General features: G+C 52.1%; 1 protein-coding gene across 1 annotated transcript in view; it reads left to right on the top strand.

Moving 5' to 3' along the window:
• Positions 1-23,239, top strand: part of ALK (ALK receptor tyrosine kinase) — a 777,689-nt gene that overhangs the window by 742,084 nt on the left and 12,366 nt on the right. Inside the window, exons 15-26 of the mRNA XM_007470876.1 lie at positions 476-607; positions 1,363-1,507; positions 4,107-4,289; positions 5,551-5,649; positions 6,127-6,279; positions 7,277-7,381; positions 9,377-9,563; positions 10,245-10,335; positions 10,442-10,506; positions 11,907-12,036; positions 18,141-18,238; positions 22,186-22,278. Coding sequence (XP_007470938.1) covers positions 476-607; positions 1,363-1,507; positions 4,107-4,289; positions 5,551-5,649; positions 6,127-6,279; positions 7,277-7,381; positions 9,377-9,563; positions 10,245-10,335; positions 10,442-10,506; positions 11,907-12,036; positions 18,141-18,238; positions 22,186-22,278 — 1,481 coding nt within the window. The remainder of the gene's footprint in view (positions 1-475; positions 608-1,362; positions 1,508-4,106; positions 4,290-5,550; positions 5,650-6,126; positions 6,280-7,276; positions 7,382-9,376; positions 9,564-10,244; positions 10,336-10,441; positions 10,507-11,906; positions 12,037-18,140; positions 18,239-22,185; positions 22,279-23,239) is intronic.

The raw sequence follows: 23,239 nt of genomic DNA, 5'->3' as shown, positions 1-23,239 counted from the left end.
CCTAACAGGTCCTCCTGGACCACCTCTCTGTCCTCAGATGGACTTTTCCGAGCCAGAGAGACTCCTTATACTTTTTCCCCCAAATACCACGCTCACCTCCTTCCCTCTGGGCTCATGCTGATCTCCTCCCCTGTAATGTCCTAATTTTCTCCCATTCTCAGTGTTTAAAAATCTCCCTATCCTTCAAGGCCCAAGTGAATGCCACCTCCCCCAGGCAGTCCTCCCTGCTCACCAGTCCAGCAACAAAGCCTCACTGTCCCTCCTCAACTTCCCATGCATTTTCTTCTAAGCTGTCCCTGTGGTCCTTCTCCAGTACTGCCCAGAGTGACAGTTACCTGTGTGTAGTTTTTGTCTCCTCAATTCAACGGCAAACTATTTGAGAGATCGTCAGACCCTATCTTTAAACATAGAAGGTCTGTGTGCTGGGAGGTAGAGAACCCTGGGCACAAACCTGAGGTGCTTTCTGTCTCTCCAGACCAAGCAACTAATCCAGAAAGTCTGCATTGGAGAGAACAACGTGATAGAAGAAGAAATCCGCGTGAACAAAAGTGTGCACGAGTGGGCAGGAGGGGGCGGCGGAGGGGGCGGAGCCACCTACGTATTTAAGGTGAGGTCTGGGTGCCAGCTTCCCCAGGGCAGCGCCTTCTCTGTGTCCTGGTGTTGGATCCTCAGGACAGACCTGGGAATGAAGCACCTCGGGTGCTCTTAGCCCCATTTAAAGTTGAGGAAACCAAGGCCCAGAGGGAATATAAGGTTCCCTGTCTGTCCAGGAAAGGACAGGCCCTTCTCATGTTGATATGCCAGCTGGATTTCACCACGCAGACCTTTGCCATCCTGCTTCAGGGTCCCAGAGGGTCCCACTGTGCCCTCCTCTGTCCTAAGGTGGACTTTTCTGATGTCATCGAAAATAGGCAAAGGTTTCCTGCCGGGTCTTCCTGCAGGGACGGTGATGCTGAGGGCTTAACCTTGAAGTTGTGGGGGTCAGAGCAGAGACCCCTGAGTGTGCAGAGGAAGGAGAGAGGAAGAGAGGAGAGAGACCTGCTTCTGCGCACCAGCTGCCAGACCCCTGAGGCTAGAGAGGAACTTCAGGAGAGGGGCTGTAGAAACAGCCTCCTGGTACTCAGATACATTTCCATCTCCTAGTGCTTTTGCTTCACGTACTGAACCTGGACTAATACACGAGCCCGGGGCTGGAGGGGATGGAAGAGCTGATGGGGTGCTGTAACATGAGATCGGGGCCCTCAGACCACTGAGAGGTCATCCAATGCCCAGCAAACACTCGGCCACATTTAAATTGCTCAGGGGTCTCCAGAGTGGGAGCCCCACTCGGTTTCTCAATCTCTGAATGTCTCCCCTGGGCAGATGAAGGATGGAGTGCCAGTGCCCCTGATCATTGCGGCCGGCGGTGGCGGCAGGGCCTACGGAGCCAAGACAGACACGTTCCACCCAGAGAGACTGGAGAATAACTCCTCAGTTCTAGGGCTGAATGGCAATTCCGGAGCCGCAGGTAAACCGCTGCAAGCCCACCCTCTCCCAGAACATTCTCCTGGGACTGTGTGAGCTTCAGCTCGGCCGGGCGCCATCACACACCTGTGGGCATCTTAGTCGCTGGCCCTTGAGATGCTGGGAGCTCTGGATATTGGTACCGGGATCAAGAGAGGGAGGGCAGGCCACAGGCTGGGGACCCAGAGGCCCCCTTGCCAAAACGGGGTTTGGACTTGCAGAAGGTCACTGAGAAAATGAGGCAGGCGCCAGCAGTCTGACCGCCAGCCCAACTGTCCCCGGGTTTTACCAAATGCAACTGGATGTGAGCAGGTGGAAGGAATCTGGGCAGAGTCAGGCCCCCTGGCCCCTGTGGCTTGTTCGTACTTCCAGGCCCTGGGCTGCCAGTGCACACATCTCCTTGCTGGAAAATCTCTTTCTGGAATCTCCATGGTTGGGCTCTCTGTCTCCTTAATGAGAGCCAGCAACGCAGAAATAGGGGGCAGACACCAAAGGGGATGTGAATTCTCTGATTCCTCCGAAGTCAGCCATTCATCTTTGTATTTTCTTTTTTCCACAATCAGATCGAGGGAGTTTGAAGGTGTTTAAGATTTGAGATTAATTAAAATAAATACTCAGACTTCCTCTTCAATTGAGAGAGAGCTAGAGATAGAAGAAAGAGGAGAAGGGTCACAGCGAGGAATTACCACAGTGATACAGTGCCCCTTACATCCGTCCAGCATGTAATAAATTACAAAGCACTTCCACATCTATTATACTTGTGCTTTTCAAAACAGTCCTGTAGGGGTTTCCAAACATATCATTTCATTTTACAGAAGAGTCAACAAGTTCACTGAAAGTTGGTGGATTTTCTTTTCTCAAGATGTGGCCAAACTGTTTCATACTTAATCCGTTTTTTAAAACACTGTTGCTGCTGTTTTTATTTTTACGCCCATTGTTTTCTTTTCCACACATTTGCTTGAAGGCTGCAAGATAGAGTGGGGGTCGGAAACCAACTTAGCTGGGGACTGTGCAGGACGCAAGGGTAGGGTGCTCCGGGAAGGAGGGCAGACCTGGTATCAGGCCCATCTCATCCTAACTTATTCACTAAGCTCGTGGCCCCGAATAGCCATCAGAGCCCACTTCCGGCTAACGGCGCTGAGGGGCCTTCCCTCCACCACGTGACATCAACCACCTTGACTGGCCCCATACCCACCCTCTGGCTGGCAAAGGGAGGCCAAACACTTGGAGTCCTGTAGCTTCCGAAGCGGACAGAAGGTCCTCACGACTTGTCCAGGACCTCATTTCAGCCCTGCTTGTCTCTGTTCCAGACCCAAGCGTCTTCCTGACCTCGACCTCATTTCCTGAAACCTGTCTCCCTCTTTCTAGCACCATAGTCATCCCTGTCTGCAGCTTTCCCCACCTAGACGTCCCTCTGCTGCCCACTCTGGGTCCAGAAGAACCTTGACCACAAGGTCTCGCAGAGGACCCTTCCGGGCAGGTTGACCCTTCCGGGCAGGTTAACCCTTACGGTTCCAGCAGACACACGCACAGCTGTTTCTCCCGGTTCCCACCTGCCAGCATCTTCTGGAGCAGAAAGGGATTTGGGGTCTTCTGGAGTTAACTGCCTCTTGAAAGGTCACACAAAACGATATGGGGAGACAAGGTGGGCGTCCTGGAATTTCCAGGGCCTCGGGAGAGATGTATTGTGGTCTGCCTGTGGCCTTAAACGTTCAACCTAGCTCTGTAAAGAACATTTCGTTTGCAAGAGTTCAGAGCAGGCCCAGGCGCTGGGAAGCACAGCTCCAGCTGCTGCCACTCTAGCCAGAGCATCACCACCTCCACCCACAGCTCTTTTTGCTCTTGATCTCGGAGCAGCTCCTTAGAAGCAGGCAGGCAAGACACTGCCCGAGCTTCAGAGTGTGAGGCCTTCTGCCTGTGTGTGTCCTGCCTCACAAACGCCCAACGATCCCTCCACTTGGCGGTTTGTAAAATATTTCACACACTCCCTGTCTTCTTTGATCCTAACATCCACCCCATGAGGTGTCTCATTATCTCCAAGTGACAGGTGAGGAAACCAAGTCTCAGACCGGTTGCCTAGTAGACAATTAAAGCACTTTGGGTTATTCGGTGCCTTAATCCAGGGCTCCTGCTATAGGAATTTCACTGCCGTGACCTCAGCAGGGTTTTGACAGCTGGTCCTGGTTCTCTGAGATGGGAAGCAGTTAATGCAACGCAGGCCGGGCACTTCAGGAGTTGGCAGGCAGAGAGGGAAGGCAGAGGCACAAGTTTAGTAGTCGTGCTGCCTGTCCCCTCCACTTCCCCCGTCCCTCACCGAGCACACTGCCGGGCTTTTGAGCCAGAGGCCTGACAAGAAGCTGGGGTACGAGGTGCTCCCATCGGGACATGCACGACTGTGGCCAGAGCAGCTCTCCCTCGGGCAAAGGGCACGCTCGGCCGTGGACTCTGAAGGCCCCAGGCCCCACTGAGGACAGGGCCCCTGGGCACTGGACAGGGGCAAGCACCCCTCGAAGACACCGAGCCCCGCTTCCTTCGCCAGGCCCAGCAGCTGCCCAAACCCAGCCAGCACCCTCACCTAGGCGTTTCTCCGTCTCTTCCCACAGGTGGCGGAGGTGGCTGGAATGATAACACTTCCTTGCTCTGGTCTGGAAAGTCTTTGCTGGAAGGTGCCACCGGAGGACATTCCTGCCCCCAGGCCGTGAAGAAGTGGGGGTGGGAGACCAGAGGGGGTTTCGGAGGGGGTGGAGGGGGGTGCTCCTCAGGTGGAGGAGGCGGAGGATATATAGGTAAAGATGATTCGCGTTCAAGGTGTCACTGCCCTCCCCACTTAGTCCTAGGCACCTCACCTCCCTGTCCGCCCCCTGGCCCCTGCCTGCACGCCCCTGGCCCACCCCCAGTGTGGACTGTAATGTGACCGTGCACGCCTTCCTCCCAGCCCCACCACACGAGCCAGAGGCAGGGTGCTGGCTTTCGAGCCAGCATCCTGCCTCGAGGTTTCGATAGGACAGCATCAAGATCCCATGATTCTTGATCTCCCCCAAAGCCAATGACAAAGGGGCTTTGGCTTCCCAGCCTCTTCTCTGGGCCTTCCCCAAGGACGCACTGGCCTGAGAGCCTTGGAGGCCAGACTCCTCTACCCCGTGCCTCCCTTCGGATGGCCTGGCCCGAGTCCTTGCCAAGCCCGCTCCCTGAGGGCCTGGTGTGCAGCTTCTGGCCTCATGGACTCCCCACGCTCCCTTTCCTGCCCCAGCCCGCCAGCTTCCAGAAGGGCGCCATTCCCCTTGCTGACTGGTGCTTGTCCTGAGGGCAGCTGCGGGCAGTCCCAGCCCAGCCCTTCAGCAAGCAGCTGGCCCCTGGCCCCAGCTCTCCTCTGGGCTTCAGAGCAGAGCAGAAGAGCCTTCTGAAGCTGAGAAGCATCCCCACAGACTAGGACACAATGCATGCACGCGCTGTGATGTGCTGTCTGTGTTTTGCTTTACGCTGTGTGTGAGATGCTCGTGTTGACCAGATGCTCGTGTTGACCAGATGCTCTTCTTTTCCAAGCCGAGGGTGGGTGGGCGGAGCCCAAGGGGAGGAGCCCAAAGATAACCCAACCCCCATTGAAAGGAGGGACAGGAGCCTAGAGGCACAGGGGCCCATCCCCCCTGCCCCAACCCTGACCCGATGGGACAGGACAGCCACTCCTCGGTGCTACTGCCCGGCCAGTCCTGGAAGAGGGGCCAAGGGGCCAACCCAGCCCGGGGAGACTAGAACTCTTCCAACTCTTGCTAACATGGACTGCTTCCGGGGGTGGGGGGCGCCCAGCAGAGTGGTGGAGACCCCTCAGCGGGAGCTGGCCCTGACCTGGAAGAGAAAGTGGCCCACACACCAGGCTTCTACTGAGCCGAGCCCCAAGTGCAGCCCCTGTGCCCTGAGCCTCCCTTCCCTCCCCACCGCCCCACCCTCGAGGCCCCTCCCTGACCCCGCTGCTTGCCCTGCTCATGCGCACGTGTGTCCAGACTTGGGCACCCACCTCTCTGCGTTAAACTCTCCTCTGGTTTGCCACAGGTGGCAATGCAGCCTCAAACAATGACCCCGAGATGGACGGGGAGGATGGGGTTTCCTTCATCAATCCACTGGGCATCCTGTACACCCCGGCTTTAAAAGGTACCCCCTCTGCCAGGTGGCAGAGCTTCCTTAAACCAGTTCTCCCTCCCAGAGGAAACTCCAGGGCTACTGATGTGAGTCCAGGACACAAAGGTGTGATCGTGGGTCCCTTGCAGGCAAGTCTTCTTAGTGGTCATCTCACCAAGTTTTCTGGAAATCAGGATGCGTGATCTGATTTGGACACAGAAGGAGAAGACTGGCCAGCCCTAGAAAATGCAACAGTAATAGGCCCGGTACCTGTAGCAGCCAACCTAAGTGACCCTCGTGCGGACCCTCCCGCTTGCCTGCCTATCCTCTGAGGTCCCCTCACCAGATGCGCTGTGGACTTTCCTGTACAGGCAGCGCTCCCAGTGGCAATGGGACGTAGGAGCAGGGACCAGAGAACCCGCCCTGACCAGCTGGAGACAGAGCGCAGAGCCTGGGGGTGGGGTGCAGGGCGGCCTCCGCCCGAGGCTGACCCTCCTTCCTTCTCACCAGTGATGGAGGGCCACGGGGAAGTGAATATTAAGCATTACCTGAACTGCAGCCACTGTGAGGTAGATGAGTGCCACATGGACCCCGAGAGCCACAGGGTCATCTGCTTCTGCGACCACGGGACAGTGCTGGCCGAGGACGGCGTCTCCTGCATAGGTAAGGGGGTTGGGGAGGGAGCCCAGAGCTTGAGCCACAGCTGGTTTCTTTGGTTCTGGGACACCTCAGATGCAGTTTTGTAAACTTCCTGACACCCCTGTCTGCCCCCAGCACCAGTGCTCTGCTGATGGGTAGAGGGACCTGTGTGTGAAAGGGGGGTCACGGCTCAGGAAGGAGTCGCAAGTCACCTAGTCCCACCCCTAATCCCGGATGTGACCCCCACATCCCTACCAGGGGACCGGCCCGTCTCCACTGGACACCCCAGCGCCAGGGACCTCAGTACTCCTAAGGCACAGCGTCCCATGGGGGAGTCACAGCGCCAGACCCGTTCCTTCCAGCTTCCACTCCTGGGCTCCCTGCTCACAGTGGCCCTTCAGGCGCGGCGTCTGAACACAGAGCTGCCGTCCTCCTCCTCAAGTCTTCCCCACATTAAATAACCCGTTTATTCCCATCCATTCATATGGGACACAGGTTTATGCCCCCTTCCCACCCTGGTGTTCCAGTTGTCAACGTCCCTTTTGAAATGCAGCGTCTGGGCCCAGGCACGGTGCCTCGGTGTGGTCGATGCCAGTGTGCACCCGGGCCCTCCCTCCCATGGGTTGGGGCCGGTGCGCTCGCGGACAGAGAACAATTCAGCTTCTAGAGTCTAACTGAGCGGGACACTCTGTCGCTGGGTCGTACTGAGTTTGTAGTCATCTAAGGCACCTGAGTCTGTTCTACAGCCACTGCTGGCTCACCTTTCATCCTCATCCTGTCATGCACATTTGATGTTTTGGGTCAATGTCCAGATTTTGATATTTATCCCTTTTACATATTCCCTCCCCACAAAAGCAACTGTTGAAAGTTGTAAAACCAGGACAAACCTGCTTCATGCCCTGTTCCTCTGAAAAGGATGGTGGTCCAGGTGTCCAAGGCCGGGGAGGGTCTTTCTGACTTGGGGCCAGCTCAGAGGAGAATCCGTGTGGTCATTGGTGCCCCGTGGGGACCTGTCTTCCAGTGTCGCCCACCCCGGAGCCCCACCTGCCACTCTCGCTGATCCTCTCCATCGTGACCTCTGCCCTCGTGGCCGCCCTCGTCCTGGCTTTCTCCGGCATCATGATTGGTGAGTGTCCCAGAGCCCCAGCACTTCCAAAGCGGGGCAGGGAAGGCAGATCTGGCAGAACAGAATAGTATCTAAGGCTGTGCCATGGATGCTGAGGTTTCACTCTGGGTGGGTAGTGATGAGGGCAGCCCAAGCCAAGCCAAAACAGAAGGCCCCCTCACTCCACCCCCCTGCACATCCCTGGTTCCTAGGAGCCCATGATTCTGAACCTCAGCCCTGTGCATAGCCTCCTGGTTGCTCAAGGAGGGGGCACTCTTCAGAGTGCTAAGGGTCAGCCCCACCCCAGGCCTCCCTTTCAGCTCTCATCAGACCTGGGCTTCAGCGGGCTCTTCTAGTCTGGCCCGCTTCCTGTGTCACGCCTCCAGCCCGCCCTTCCCCCCTCCACGCAGAGAATGCAGAGCTGGTTTCTGAATGTTTCCCAGTAGGCCAGTGAGCCAAGGGGTGCTGACCTGCAGGTCGCAGAGGGCTCTGCATGGTCCAGCCAGGCTCTTCCTGCTGGAAATGCCCAGCACAGGTGGGCAGGGACCTGAGGGGAAGCAGAAGGAAAGGCTCAGCTCCAGGCAGCACTTTAAGGCCAGCGCCTCGAGGGCAGGGAATCTGCGGGTGGACAGGGAGAGGGCAGCTAATGTGATCCCCGTGATGCCATCCTGCAAGGAGCAGGATGACGAGAGCTACCTGGTTGCACACTTACCACACGATGGGTGACTGACACATTTTAGTTCACCAAGCCCTCAAAGAACCCTATGATCACGGTTGGCATATTTCACAGAGGAGGAACTGAGCACACAGGAGTTGACTCACTTGCCCTGGCCCCGCCCTGTGAATCACCTCCCATGGAGTCTGCCTTATATATAGAACGTTCTCACACATAGTAGTAACAGTGATAGTGGTCACTTGTACTGGGAGAGCTGTTTAGAACTTTCCAAAACCATTTCTTTCCTCCTTTCTTTCTTTCTTTCCTCCTTTCTTCCTTCCTTCCTTCCTTCCTTTATTTATTTATTTTTTTCGTGGCACTGCACAGCTTGTGGGATCTTAGCTCCCTGACCAGGGATTGAACCCACACCCCGGCAGTGAGAGCACCATGTCCTAACCACTGGACCACCAGGGAATTCCCTCCAAAACCATTTTATGTTGGTGAATTCATTTCATTATCACAAACCTAGGGGACGGGGAGTGGGGCTTTAGGAGACAGGGCAGGAGTTATTGTCCCTGCTTACAGAGAAGGAGACTGAGATCCAAAGAGGTCACGTGTCACTTGTCAGTGTCACAGCTTGTAAGTAACAAAGGCAGAATTAGAACTCAAGTCCTCAGGCACCAGCTTAGACCCAGTTTAGAGACCTTTCACTCTGTAACGGTCTCCAGCTATGTGGCTTGGCGGTTCTTCAACTGTAGGAAACACAGGTGACCAAGAACCCCAGCTGTACTCTCAAATCCATTGCCATGCTTGCCCCACCCAGCACCTGGGCAGAGCAGAGTAGCTAAGGCAGGCCCCCTCCTGGAGACATGGGACTCCTCTGACAGCCGACTTCGGATCCTTGCTGGAACTTCTTTAGACTGAATGGCCGTCTAGGGTCTTTGCTCAACCTTCCCTCACCCTGTCCTTCACATGGGGTCAGAATTTCAACACAGTATGGTGGCTTCCTAGACTTCCTGGGTTCCCTCCCAATTATCTCTCACAGACATTTCCCCTAATAAAATCCTTGCATGTTTAATCCTGTCTTGAGTCTGCTTCTCAGAGGACCCAAACTAATGTGCCTCTGCCCCTGCATGATACAATAAATGTTTTCCATTCATATGGTTTTAAGCTTTACATTTACTTTCATCTTTCAATTAAAGGTACGCTTTCACATCTGTAATCATTTTGTTCATATGACTAAGTGTGATGGAAAGATTTAGATCCCTGTGGAGGAGCTGGAGATCCAGGAAGGCTTCCTGGAGGAGGTGGCCTGGCTGCCTGGCCCGGGCCACCTTGCGCTGACCTCCATGTGTCTGCAGTGTACCGCCGGAAGCACCAGGAGCTGCAAGCCATGCAGATGGAGCTGCAGAGCCCCGAGTACAAGCTGAGCAAGCTCCGCACCTCCACCATCATGACCGACTACAACCCCAACTACTGTTTTGCCGGCAAAACCTCCTCCATCAGTGACCTGAAGGAGGTGCCCAGAAAAAACATCACCCTCATCCGGTGAGTGCCCATCACTGTCCTGGGGGGCAGCGGGGGGTGTGGGGGAGGCAGGGAAGGGAGAGCTCCAGGGGGCCGGATGTCATCCCTGCAGCAGCAAGGAGCCAGTAGAGCCACCCCTCGGGTCACCCCCAGCCCCCACAGGGGGAGCAGGTTCAGTGTTCAGGGCCATTTGGGGGGGGGGGGGGTTTGCTTTTCCAACACCCCATATACACATGGGGTTGGTACAATGAGAGGAGGATTAGATGGGAGGAATGGGGCTCTCCTCAAAATCCACCCAAGTGCCCCTCCCCAGGCCTTGCTCCCCTCCCCACTCCCAGCTCCCAGAGCACCCTGTGCATGTGTCTGTCACTCACCAAGCACACTCCAGGGGGTGTCTGCCAGCTGTCTATGCCCCTCACCCCCGGCCCCAGGGAGCACAAGCCTCCCTGGCAGGCTTAGCCTTAGTCCCCTCTAGGTCCCTGGCAAATATTAGAGGTTCAGTAAGTGTTCACAGAAGGAATGTCCAGCCAGTGTCCTGAATCCTGGCTTGGAAACTTTCTTGCCGGGTAAAGCAATGGAGGCCCAGGACCGACGAGCAAAGCCAGACTGAGGGCATTACCCTTGAGGGTGTGCGTGACCCCCTGGCTCCCGTGTGCGTCCACTAAATGTGCCCCTGTCTCATCTCACCTTCTCTTTGAACAGGGGTCTGGGCCACGGCGCGTTTGGGGAGGTGTATGAAGGTCAGGTGTCTGGAATGCCCAACGATCCGAGCCCCCTGCAAGTGGCTGTAAAGGTAAGAGGCGGCTCCCTTGTGGGCCTGACCTTGGCCAAGGGTCTCTGTAAGGGTGGCTCTCTGCTGACAGCCTCCTTTTCCTTCCCACCCTCCCTTCTGTGCCCAGACGCTGCCTGAGGTGTGTTCTGAACAGGACGAACTGGATTTCCTCATGGAAGCCCTGATCATCAGGTAACGATACAGGGAGACACCCCACACCACTGTCCCAAGCCTGTAGGGGACACGAGATGTTTCTAACAGGCACATCTCTGAGGGAAGCAGGGTTGTCCTGCAGCACACCCCTCCCTCTGCAACAGGAGACTCCGTAAATTCTTAGCACGTCTTACCAGAGTGGAACCAGCCCCCAGATGACTGTCTTAGAAAAAGAATCCAATCGATATCACTCCGCCTTCAGTCAGCATCCCTGTGTCACCAGTTGGCTCTTTCCGCCCCTTTTCTTAAGAAGCAGAGCATGCTGGTTGTTGACAGTAGAAGATACAATCCTCCTCCAGGTATCTCTTCCACCAGGTCCTTCGCCAACCCCAGCTCTCAGCTCTCATGTAAAGGAAATGGGCCCCCAAGTGATGGAAGTCGCCCACCCTGGTCCACCCAGCTGGCCTGACCCTTCAATTGGTGGATCTGGGGCCCCCCACTGGGAGTCTCAGTGTCCGGGGCTCTGACAGCAGATGTTGGACCTTGAGATCTGGCCAGGCTCATGGCCTCCCGGTGCACTGGGGAACCTCAAACATCCTAAAGGCTGGGGCGGCCCGAGGTCTCCCCTTGACAGAAGTGGCAGAGGGAACGAGTCCAGCGCAGCGTGTGTGGTGCGCTGGGTCCATAGGAGGATAGCAGCAGGCTCAGCTCCTGCTTTAAAAACGACGTATTTTCTGATTGAGCATGTAGTGTGTGATTATTGAATAAAACGTGGAAAGCAGAAGAGCAGATGGAAGGAGACCCGAATCACTCCATCTCCGTACTTGGCAGTAACTAAGCAGCATCATATTTGGGTGTACAGTCACCCAGTGTGTCACCTCTGCACGCGTGCGCCCACGTGGAGTTCCCTGGCCCCGCTGCCTCACGTGTCCCGATAGGATCACACTAACAAGAAGACCCGAATCTCAGAGTCCCCGTGAGGAGTCCACAGTGGTATCCGTGGCCCTCTTCCTTGTTCTCTTCCACACACGGTCACCTGGCAGGTCTCACTCAGTCCCTCGGGGAAGCAGTTGGAGGCCTTCCTCTGAAAACCCAAACCCCGAACGTGAATCCCGGCCAGCAGCCCGCGCCCCAGCCTCGAAGCCCTCCTCTCCCGCCGCCCCACCTGCTCGCCCAAGTTCCTCCTCACCCCCTAGCCCCCAAGCAAGTTCTTTCAAGCAGACTGAGCTCCCGCCAGACCTGCCCTCTGGTTCTTCCAGCTGCTCAGCAACCAGATTATCCTCTGCCGAGGCCCAGCCTGGGACCCCTGCTTCCCACATTTACAGAAAGCATTTACAAAATGTGGCTTCTGAAAGCATAACTCTGTACCCAGCTTTGCCCACTTAAGATTTTCCCAGACTCAGCTCAGTTAAATTCGGTTACTCCCCTCTGCTCTGCAGCAAGTTCAACCACCAGAACATCGTGCGCTGTATCGGGGTGAGTCTGCAAGCCCTGCCCCGATTTATCCTGCTGGAGCTCATGGCGGGAGGAGACCTCAAGTCCTTCCTCCGAGAGACGCGCCCTCGCCCGGTGAGTGAGAACCAGCCTTTCCCAGTAGCTGTGCCGGGGGACGGAGCAGGGGGAGGAAGGAGCCAGGGTGGGCAGACTGGGAAGCAACATACTCAGTGGGACCGAGGGAGTCGGCCCATGGGCTCGGATCTGGGGGAAAGGCGGGAGAGAGGGGACAGAAGGTGGCTGATGGCTGAGCCCAGCCCCAGGGAGCTTGTGCAAGGCTTGCGCAACAGCTTCTCTAGGCTGTATCTATTTTTATGGTCTGCTAATTGTGGAAAACCAAAGCTAGGGACAAGCACAGTGGGGGGACTTTCATGCCGGCTGTGTCACTCACTCAACCAACTGACTCGGGGCAGGTCACTGTGCATCCACCCGTTCTGAACCCCACTGTCCTCATCTCTCAAATGCGGACATCCTGACCTTGTAGTTTTACTATCAAAGTAGAGTGCTGGGGTATTTAGGAAGGTGCTGCATACATGTTATGGTTAAAGGGCTAGAGCTTGGGGGAGTGAAGAAACCTAAGTGACCCACCCACGCCCAGCCCTGCTTGGCCATTAGACAACCTGCTTAGGGGAGCCAACCCCCTCTAACCTCAGCATCTGTAACGTGAACTCCTCGGGCTAGGCTAGAACATCTCGGACAGAGATCATTTATAAAACACAGCATACTGGGCGAGCCCAGAGTCCAGCTGTCCACTCCTGTCACTGCCGGGGTCTTCAAGAGGCCTGGACCCTGGAAACTGGAGCAGAGCAGACCCCTGAGTTAGGACCTGACTTCCTCTGGTTGCCACTGGACTATGAGAACCACGGGGAAGACTTGTACCCTCCCCACCCCCAGGACAGCAGAGAAAGACCGACAACCGCTCTGCCACAGCAAGACCAGAACGGAACACTCTCCTCACGAGGACCCCAAGTGGTGGCAGAAACCTCGGAAGGTCACGCCTACTCCAGTCCACGCCTTCACTCAGACTCAGTTTAGAAACCGCATCCTTAGGAGCCTCCACACCGTTGCCGCAAGCCTCTGGGTGACCTGTCTCGGCATCTAAGAGGAATCCGCTCTAACGCCTTGAGAAGATGAGTGTGTATACACCTGAGCACACCTGGCAGGAGGAAGGGGGCTGGGGGAGGGGGAGAGAGAACTAACCCCACCTCATGGTAATCCTCATCTGCATTACCACCCTCCTCCCCAGAGTTTTCACGTTTCTCACAACCACCCTATGAAGTAGATGGTACAGATCTCACCCCATTCTGGAGACGGGAAAACAGTGGCTCAGGGTGGTCATGTGACTTGCCGAGGCGCACAGAAAATGAAGGAGCTGGGGCTAGAGCTCAGGTCTGGTGGATCCTGATTCCATGCTTTCTCCAGCCTGCTGTGCTGTTTATCCAGATGGTCCCCTTCGAGAAGCCCTGAGTGCCAAGGTGAGGGTGGGTTGTTCAGAGCAAATGCTGCCAGCTATGCAGTCATCTCTGCCAGGTCTGGGCACCAGCCTTGGCTTTCCCACCAGCACCCAGCAAGGCCGAGCGGTGCTGGGAAGCAGTGCCTCTGGCAGACGTCAAACAGGGAACACATGGTATCACACTTTGGGCAGAGGCATAGCTCTGGCTTTCCCACTGGAGATTCCTGGGGCTTGAGGACAAGAAAGTATTGTGACCTCCTTGTAAAGGGAATCTGGGAACCCTTCACTTGGCAAGTCCGAGGACTTACAGGCAAAGGTATCTCTCTCTCCCTTGATGATGAAAGAGGATTTGAATGTTGTCTCAAAGAACGAAGCACCAGCAAGGAAAAGCAGATCGCTGATATCTCCCACCACCTCCAGCCCCAGTGCCACCCCAAGGAGGCTCAGAGCAGGAGCCCGCTGCCAAGTTCCGACCTCTAGCTGCAGGCACCGCCCGAGGGATGCCCACAGCCAGCAGAAGGTCGACTCCGCTTGGGAGAGCCGCTTCTAAGGGTCAGGATCCCCCCCCACCAAATCTGCCCGTTAACCCTTGACCCTGCCCTTCTGTGTGGCTCTCCCTGCCAACCGTGCCCCCAGGTCTTGGTAGCACCCCAGTCTTCCTCCTTACCCCTTTACACACCCACTCGTCTCAGGTGAGCTGGTCATTCCTGAGGTACTGCCCACAACGGGTGATTTAAAACGTCGGATCACAGCCTCCAGAGTGACCCCGTGCAAATGTGTTTGTAGCAGCAACTTCCGGCCGCGGGTGGAAGGGGTGGGGAGGTGGGGAGGAGGTTGCTGGGTGTCCTGCATGATTGTCAGAACCACAAAAGCCAGCTTAGTGGAGTGGAGGTCAGGTTGACTGTGAGAAAGGAGCGCGATTTAGAAGTGGACCCAGGGGGCTAATATCAGCAAATCCTACACATGATGAAGAAGGAAGGGGCTGGCTGATGGACATCAGGGCCGGAGAGATACACGCCCTGAGGAGAGGGTGGGCAGAGTCATGCCTCCAGCCTGTGGAGCTCACTGGATTCAAAGGCCTGAAGTCCACCTGATTCATTTGTTTGAAGTCCTTGAGTCTCCGGGCTTACCTGATGATGACCTGCTGTGTGCAGGCACCCGGCTGGGCACTCAGAATCACACGAGCACTCTGTGCTCACTTCCTGCCATCCCTGGGGCTCAGTGGCTCCATGGACCATCAGGATAGAAGGACATGAAGTAATGATGGATATACAGACTCAGAGGACAGAATGGGTACCTGGGCCAACCATGTCTGTCATGGAAATGAAATTCATGGGTACAGAGGAAGACATCGTTTGGTCCCAGGACCCCACCTCCTCAAGAAGGAAGGACCCTTTTAATGTCAAAATAATTTTGCAGATGCTCTCTTTATTGAACAAATTTTTATTGAGGGTTTAATATATGCCAGATGTAGGCTAGTAGCTGTCTTTTAATATCAGTTGATTCAATCAATGATGACAAAGACCATTAAGGAGTCAGTAATCTCTTTACTCAAGGTGGCGGTCATTGACCGCTATAGTGTCTATAGCTGTTTGGAACATGGTAATCCTGTAGGTAATGGCTCTAGAGAAGAGGCTCAGTACAAGACGGCTTCTTGGATGTCAGAGGTGAACAGCACAGAGGTGAGAACCTCTGATTGCAACTAATGCTTAGGTTTTCATCTTTGGCTTCAACTTTGCCAAATACCAATGCTGCCTCCAAAATGCGTGGAGGGGTATTTTCTCGGCCATGTCAGGAGCCAGGAATATGAGGGCCCAGCACCATTCACATCTCATCACTTTTCAAGATGGATTTTTGCCACGTTTAATATTTTGTGTCCCCTGTCTGCATTCTTTGCTTCTTCCTTTCATCTTTCCCTCTCACCCTCATATGTGTCAATTTTAAAATATATCCCTAGTCTGTTTTTCACTTGGTGAAACAGTTCCTCCCCCATGTCCTGTGACCCTTCATCTCTAAATGCAGAAGCTACTTAAGGAAGGAACATATATCAATATTATTCTGTCTTTTATTAGTATATACATTATCCTTTGGAAATAGCCCCTCAGAAACTGCGAGCAAAGAAATTATTCCACTTCAGTGGGCCTCTTTTCTCCCGTGTAAAAGTAGGATATTGGTCAAAACAGTGTCCCTGAAGGGAACTCCGGTACCCTGAGGTGCTACACACTCACACACATGCTCGAAAGAATTCCTTGGTCAAGCAAATATCAGAGCCACGCAGACTCCTCTCTTACTGATTCTCAACACACATTAGCGTATAGCAAAGACTGTGATAATTCCTATGAAAAAGAAGCCTATTTAACCCAGGAATTCCCATGCCTGTTTGATTGAATTCCATCCCACAGCCTGCTTTGGGAAATACTGCACAAAATCCTCTCTGAGTACTGGACAGGCTACACCCATAACCATGACTGCCTGAGTTGCCAAAGGAAGTGCCGCATTCAGTGGCAAATAGGAGGAAAAAAACATGGTTCCAAGTCCTTCTTTGCCCAGCATGGATAGAAATGACACTGAGCACGCTGGCTACGCTCTGCACTGCTAGTTTTAAGTATCGGTTTTGCCACAGCATCCACACCTCCCCCACTGCACACACACACACACACACACACACACACACACACACACCCATGGGTTACCGACTATCTGCTCTGTTCAGACTGATTAGCAGCGCAGTTAATTTGCTCTGAGCAGCCAAAGACAAGGAGCCCAGATAATCCCGGCGCATGGGTTAATGCATGGGAAGATTTAGTCCCTGCAGCACACCAGACTCACGGAGCATTTGAGACGTCAGTGGTCCTTGCATCCTGAGTGATGGGGGCTAAGACACAAAGAGACCCAAGGGGAGCTAGGACTGGGTCCTCTTTGGCAGGAACAGAAAGCAATTTGAAAGAAAGAGAGAGAAAAGATTGTTCTAATACTATAGCAAGATGGATGCATATTCCCCTTGGAAATATATTACTTTCCTTTTCCCCAGGAAAAGGGGACCGTCTCTCACAGTGCCCAGTACCTCTCAGCCTGACAAGGTCCCGGGAGAAGCCCAACTCAAGAGCCACTTCCCAAGACCTCACAGCACCCTCCAGGAGTAGCCCCCTCCATAACTGCAGAGCCCTCTATGAGGCACTCACTCTGCCTCTGACTGTAGGTGCTCTTAACAATCCGGTGAGGCCAAGAGTGTCATGCTGATTTCACAGACCAGGACACGGTGGCTTGGACAGAGGCAAAGCGGTCAGCCCCAGCTCACACAGCCAATGAGGGACGAGCAGGATGAAGCCCAGCTCAGCTCAACCGAGCACCGAAATGTGCCCTCACGGCATCTGTGTGCCGCATCCGTATTCACTTGGGTATCGTGCACTGCGCCCATGGCTACTCCGGCCCTTCTCGGACACGCTCTCCCGAGAAACTCAGTTTTAACTCCTAGAATCCTACTTCCCCCAACCCAGATCCTTAAAGCCCAGTTCAGGGCAGTTTCGGCTCCACCCTGTTGACTGTGTGACCTGAGCCTCTCTGAGCCCTCAGCCCGCTCATCTTTAATACAGAGGTAACCTCTCTTCCCTACCGACCACACGGGATGTTGCATCAAAGGAGATCATGTCCTGGGACTTGCTCTGTTGCATGTAAGGCACTGCCCAATGGTCCATGGGCAGAGGCTATGCCCCTCCCTGAGTCGTCCCCCCCAGAATTGAAGCATGCCCTAGACAAACGCCTCTCTGCCTCCAGACCCCTGCTGTCTCTCCAAGGAGTCCCGGGGAGGCCCTGGTCTGTGGCCGGCATCTGGGTAAACCCTAGTTCCGCCGTAATCAACCAACGAACCCCCTTGTTCACTGAACCACGGCAGCGAGCTAAGGGTCGTGTTGGAGACCACGGAAGTGGACGCTGAAGGCCCTGCCTCGGGTGCCTCGAAGTTTCCTTGGGGACATGGTAAAATAGGCACAGAAGAGCACAGTGAATGTGACACTGCATGACGACGTGTTGCTGCAGACTTGGGGGTTTAGGAATTTAAAAGACACCAAGGAGGGCATAGCCCTCAGAAAAGACTTCCCTGGGCTCCACCAGGCTGCGGGGAGGCAAAGACGGGGTGCATCTCGGGGGCAGGGGGCGGCAGCAGCTTTTGCACAAAAGAGAATTTATGCAGAAAAGCCGGAGATGGCTCTTCAGCTGCCCATCATTTTCTGGAAGCTTTCCTTTTTCAATCCACTTCAGGTCTAGGTCTTCAGGAAGAAAATTATTTTTTTTTAATATTTTTAAGCGTTTAACTAGAGCATTTCTAAAACAATATTAGCCCCCTTTATTTCCCCACAGGCCTGTTTGTACCTTTGGGGGATCCAAATGTTTATGAAGATTGAGGTGGAAGAATGGGCAGAAAAAATGCAAAGGGGCAGGACGTCTGCCATTCCCGGTTCCTGTGGTTTAGGGCTCCAGCCGCACTCATCTGGGAGCTGCGACCCTGTAAATGTTGCGCCCACCTGCAGAGACGGAGTCTTTGGTCTGGGTTGGGGCCCAGGCATCTGCATATTTTTTAAGCTGCCAGGTGATTTCGAATGTGCAGCCAGGGCTGAGACCCTGGGGGCGGCGCACCTGTTTGGCCTCCTAGCAAGCATGGGAAGTGAGTGTTTCAGATCTTCTCTCCCCCAAGAGCTTCTCATCAGCTGGTCACTTCTGTCTGCCACAGAATCAGCCCTCCTCCCTGGCCATGCTGGACCTCCTGCACGTGGCTCAGGACATCGCCTGTGGCTGCCAGTATCTAGAGGAAAATCACTTCATCCACCGGTGAGTCTAAGTGACCTTGCTCTACCCTCACCTTCTGTACGCTTCCCTACATGTCTCAGGGGCCCAGATCGCGCCTTCAGAGCAGAACAATAGGTCTCTCTCCAAAGCTGTTCGGATGGCTCAGCTTTGTTTGTCTTTAAGATGGTTATTACTCTACCAGGGCCTCATGTGGCCCATATGTAAAGTGGGATCATAAAACATCCATACCAGCACTGGAGACCCAGATGAGCTCTACCTGACCCCCCGCAGGGACTCCTGCCTGTGTCAAGTCCTAGATCATGTGAACGTTTCCATATCTAGAAAACTGGGCTCCTTAAGGGAAGTTTAAGGAGTTTATATTTTCACATATCTGACTATGGGTAACTCGAAGGCAAGGACCCTGTTTTATTCATCTTCATATCGCTGGCACATAGTGGGGCACAATAAATGTTTATTGGATAAATTATTTTTTTCTAAAATACTCTGAAATGAAAAATAATGATTATTTTCTCCACCTCTGTACTTCGTTTCTTCCACTCTACTCCTTGTGTTTAAATGGTGTTTGCATTGGTACATCAAGTCCACGTGTAATGCTATAGACACGAGAGATGACACGTATTTCTTTTCATGTGGCCATTGATGGCTTCCTCAGCAGACAGCTTGATTCTGAAACCTGCAAAGTCAAATCGATTGTTAGGCTCTTTGCAAAGCTCTTCCTAACCATTTGCTTCTGATTTAGTAAAACCTGGTAAACTAATAAACATTCATTAACCCATCCAAGAGTATAAGCCATGTTCCTAATAATTAGAATATGTAATACAGCGTAGAAAATGAGAGAATACGTATGAGTTTAGAAATAGAAAAGCGTGTAAGTAGATAACAAGCTATGCTTCCTTCCCTAATAAAAATGGGGAAGTTGAAGGTCAAGAAATACACTGGCCTAGTTTCCCAGAACCATTCCTGAAACAAGGCGAGACGCTCACATCGGCTCATCCTTTGACTGTCACTTCATCACTTTGATCTTCAGATCTTCCTCTTGATTTTCAACCTTTCCAACTTGCAGATCATTGTGCTTGATAGAAATAACAGAAGTAAAAGAGAAGCCAGGCTCAGTTCTTTCTGTTCTCATCCAACCCTGCCATTGTTATTCTTGCCCTTTTTAATGTGTACACAACTTTCCATAAATCTCAGCTCTGGGCTTTATTGTTGTTCAGACATGACAAGGTTGTACTCTTTTTGGAATTAGTCCTCGGCTAGAGCCATCTTTCCATCTTTTGTCCACGTCCTCTAAATCTGGTCTCATCTGAGAGCAACGTGTGCTGTCACCTTGGTGACTTCAGATCTCTCCCTTCACTTCTCCCTGAGGTCGTTTCTGCCTTTAAAAAAAAAAAAAAAAAAAAGATTTATTTATTATTTTATTTATTTTTGGCTGCTTCGGGTCTTAGTTGTGGCATGTGGGATCCTCGTTGAGGCATGCGGGGTCTTCGTTGCTGCGCACAGGCTTCTCTCTAGTTGTGGCGTGCAGGTTTTTTCTCTCTCTAGTTGTGTTGCACGGGTTCCAGAGCACGTGGGCTCTGTAGTTTGTGGCATGCAGGCTCTCTAGTTGAGGCACGCGAGCTCAGTAGTTGTGGTGCACAGGTTCAGTTGCCCCGCGGCATGTGGGATCTTAGTTCCCTGACCAGGGATCAAACCTGCATCCCCTGCAGTGGAAGGTGGATTCTTTACCACTGGACCACCAGGGAAGTCCCCATTTCTGCCTTTTTATCTCCACTCCCACATTAGTCACCAAGCATCCAGATTCTCTGACTGAGGGATCATATCCATCTTTCCTCTGACGTTTTGAAATCCGCTTTCCTAGAGGCATGATAATATGTTGACTATATCCAGTGCTGTTATTACAGATAATAACAGGATCATATTCTCTTAAGATTCTTATGGCTTTCATATCTGTAAATAGTTACTGAAGGTCAGAATTAGATCCCAGAGTAACAGTTTGTTGCTCCTTTTATCTTTTTTGAGAAATGAAATTGTCAAAGATTGAATCAGTAATATATCAGATGATCTGCTTTATAAGCAAAGGGTGACTATTAGCAGAAATTGTCCATCTCGATCAAAGCTGTCTTCTGAGGTAATTGGCTTGAAGAAAGCATCTTTTACATCTTCTAACTGGCTTGAGGTCTGTGGCACACTCCCCCAATAGGTTTACCTTAATTCTCTTTCCTCCACCCAGTGTCTGCCTTAAGATTCGCAGACTCCCATGCAACCACACCTGCTGAATTCAGAGTGGAACTCCCTCACCAGATCCACATGCTTCCATTTTTCTATTAGATCTCTTTCCTCTGGACATGCTTTATTGCCATTTCAATAAATATGTGTCATTCTACCAATTCTTGGTGTGTTCTATGATCTTACATTTACTTTCCTGCCATTAGATTCAAGATCAACTTTTTAAGCAACCATTCCCTGCACATCAATGGAAAGACCTTTCTGGATCCATAAATATTGTTCCTGGTCTATTTCACTATATTTCTCTTGAGAAGCAGTGGCTATATCTCTTACTATTTTTTTCTTCTTTTTGATGTCATATATGTTATGCTTTTATGGTTGCCTTAGGGCATTTTATGCACCATTGCTCCTCAAAATTCAACTTAAACCTTCTGGATCAGGGCAGTGGCATTAATGACATCCATCTCCCACCCTGACCCATTGTTCTGATCTCCTAAGTCATGAGGCCCTATCCACACCCTATTTTTAATACTATCCAGTTGTTTATTCTCCATGTCCTTCTTTCTCAGCCAAAGGTCAGAATCTTCATGACACCAACTGAAAATGTGAAAACACCACCTGTTCCCCCCAAGGAGTACTTTTTTTTTTTTTTTCTCATCCAGGACTTTAATGTTATTAGAAACCCATTCCAGATTTCTTCTGGCTGCATCCTTAATCCCCACATGCATGTCAAGAATGGGTTAGCGGGGCTTCCCTGGTGGCGCAGTGGTTGAGAGTCCGCCTGCCAATGCAGGGGACACGGGTTCGTGCCCCAGTCCGGGAAGATTCCACATGCCGCGGAGCGGCTGGGCCCGTGAATCACGGCTGCTGAGCCTGTGTGTCCGGAGCCTGTGCTCTGCAACGGGAGAGGCCACAACAGTGAGAGGCCCACGTACCGTTAAAAAAAAAAAAAAAAAAGAATGGGTTAGCAGTCAGTGAGTAGAAGTTGATGAATCTTGGAAAGCTTCTGATCAAGGCTTACAGGTGTGCTTTGGGAGAATAGGCCATCTGGAGAATAACAACTAAGAAGACAAGATAACTTTCTAACTCGAAAGAAGCGATTCTTCGGCCACATAGCTATGATGCATACAGCTTAAAAGGCTTTAGATAAAATCATGGATGTAAAAACCATAATGGCTTATTAAAAAATAAAACTAGAAATATTTGGGAATACTTTGACCTACTTGAATCTGGTCATGGAAATTATGCTGTTCCAGAATACTCCTTCATCCAACCGGCAAAAACCAACCAGCAATCTGTACAGAACAATAGCCTAAAGCCAAACACATTTCTTATGTCCCTCTATTATCTTCTCTTAGCTTAAGTTTTTTTGATAAAATAAGGATAATAATAGCACCTTGTGTCTTACAGAGTTGTGAGAATTAGATATGAAGCACATAGAACAATGCTTAAGTACACAGTAAAAGGCCAATTTTCTAGTTCCTATTATAGTTATTTTCATTATTATTATCCCTTTAAACACTTCAATCATCTCCCCAAATCCTTTTCCATTTCCCTGTTAGTTCTGAGACCTAGAATTGCTTAGCTATTTCTTTCATACTGAAGTATAATGTAGAAAGGAACTATAGGGAAGAAAAGAGAACATTCAGATTGGAGGTGAAAATCCTTGTGCTGAGTATTATACATTTATCTTTTCAAGAATAAAATTAGGAAATGCATTTTCTCCTTTTTTTTCTTCCCAGGGACATTGCTGCCAGGAACTGCCTCTTGACCTGTCCAGGCCCTGGAAGAGTGGCCAAGATTGGAGACTTCGGAATGGCTCGAGACATCTACAGGTGAGTAAAGACTGCCGTCACCCATCAGAGCTCACCTCCTCAGCTTAGCCCCCTCAAGAGAGTGTGACAGGGCTGCTTGTGCCCTAAAGCATCTCTGGTGCCTTGTCAACTTCCCACCTAAAATGTCATTAAGTTCCTTTTCAGGACATGGGAAGCCTTAATCATTGCTCATGCCTGAAGGGCTAATTCAAGGATCACACTGCCTGCAATAATTGACACTAAGCTGTTAATTAGATTGTCTTTCTGGTTCCAGCCCTATAGTCCTAACATGTTCTGAGACACAGAATAACCTGGATACTTGATATGGAAAAAGGTTCTTAGTAAACTTTTAGTTACTTAACCCCTTTCCTCAATACTCAGGAATTCTAAACAGGCTTAGCTTCCATCACCCCAGGCAAGAGCACCTTAGAACTGACAGGAAACTGGGCCCAGCTCATCGCTCTTCTTTTCTCACACCAGGAGACACAGGAGTGTAGTTCAAAGCCCATAGGTACTTAGCTCAGCTTCATTTCTTTTCCCCTGTCATATTCTTAAGGCTACGTTAAAAAACAAAGTAAATTTTAATTAAAAAAAAAACTCTATTATACTTTATCCCACTCTTCTCTTCCCAACCCCTAGTTTCTTCTTTTTTTTTTTTTCGGTCCGTGCCGCACTGCATGGGGGATCTTAGTTCCCCAGCCAGGGACTGAACCCGTGCCCCTTGCCCTGCAGTGGAAGCGCAGAGTCCTAACCACTGAACTGCCAGGGAATTCCTGTTTCTTCTTTGTCTAATTATTTACAACAGTGACTCACTCCATTAGCTGAGCAAGTGACTCCCCTGCATGGTCACTAATTACACCTTCCCTAATCCGGAGGTAGAGTGAGGAGGGATGGTCATGTAGACCTTTCAGTCTTTGGAGAATAAGGGAGACCTTGAAGGCCTCCCACGGAACTGGTAAACAATCTCCGTGGGATAGGAATG

This window comes from Lipotes vexillifer, unplaced genomic scaffold (genome assembly GCF_000442215.2).
Source record: "Lipotes vexillifer unplaced genomic scaffold, Lipotes_vexillifer_v1.1 scaffold717, whole genome shotgun sequence".
Taxonomy (NCBI): Eukaryota; Metazoa; Chordata; class Mammalia; order Artiodactyla; family Lipotidae; genus Lipotes; species Lipotes vexillifer.
The sequence above is the reverse complement of the archived record's forward strand: the minus strand, read 5'-3'. Positions and strand labels throughout refer to the sequence as shown.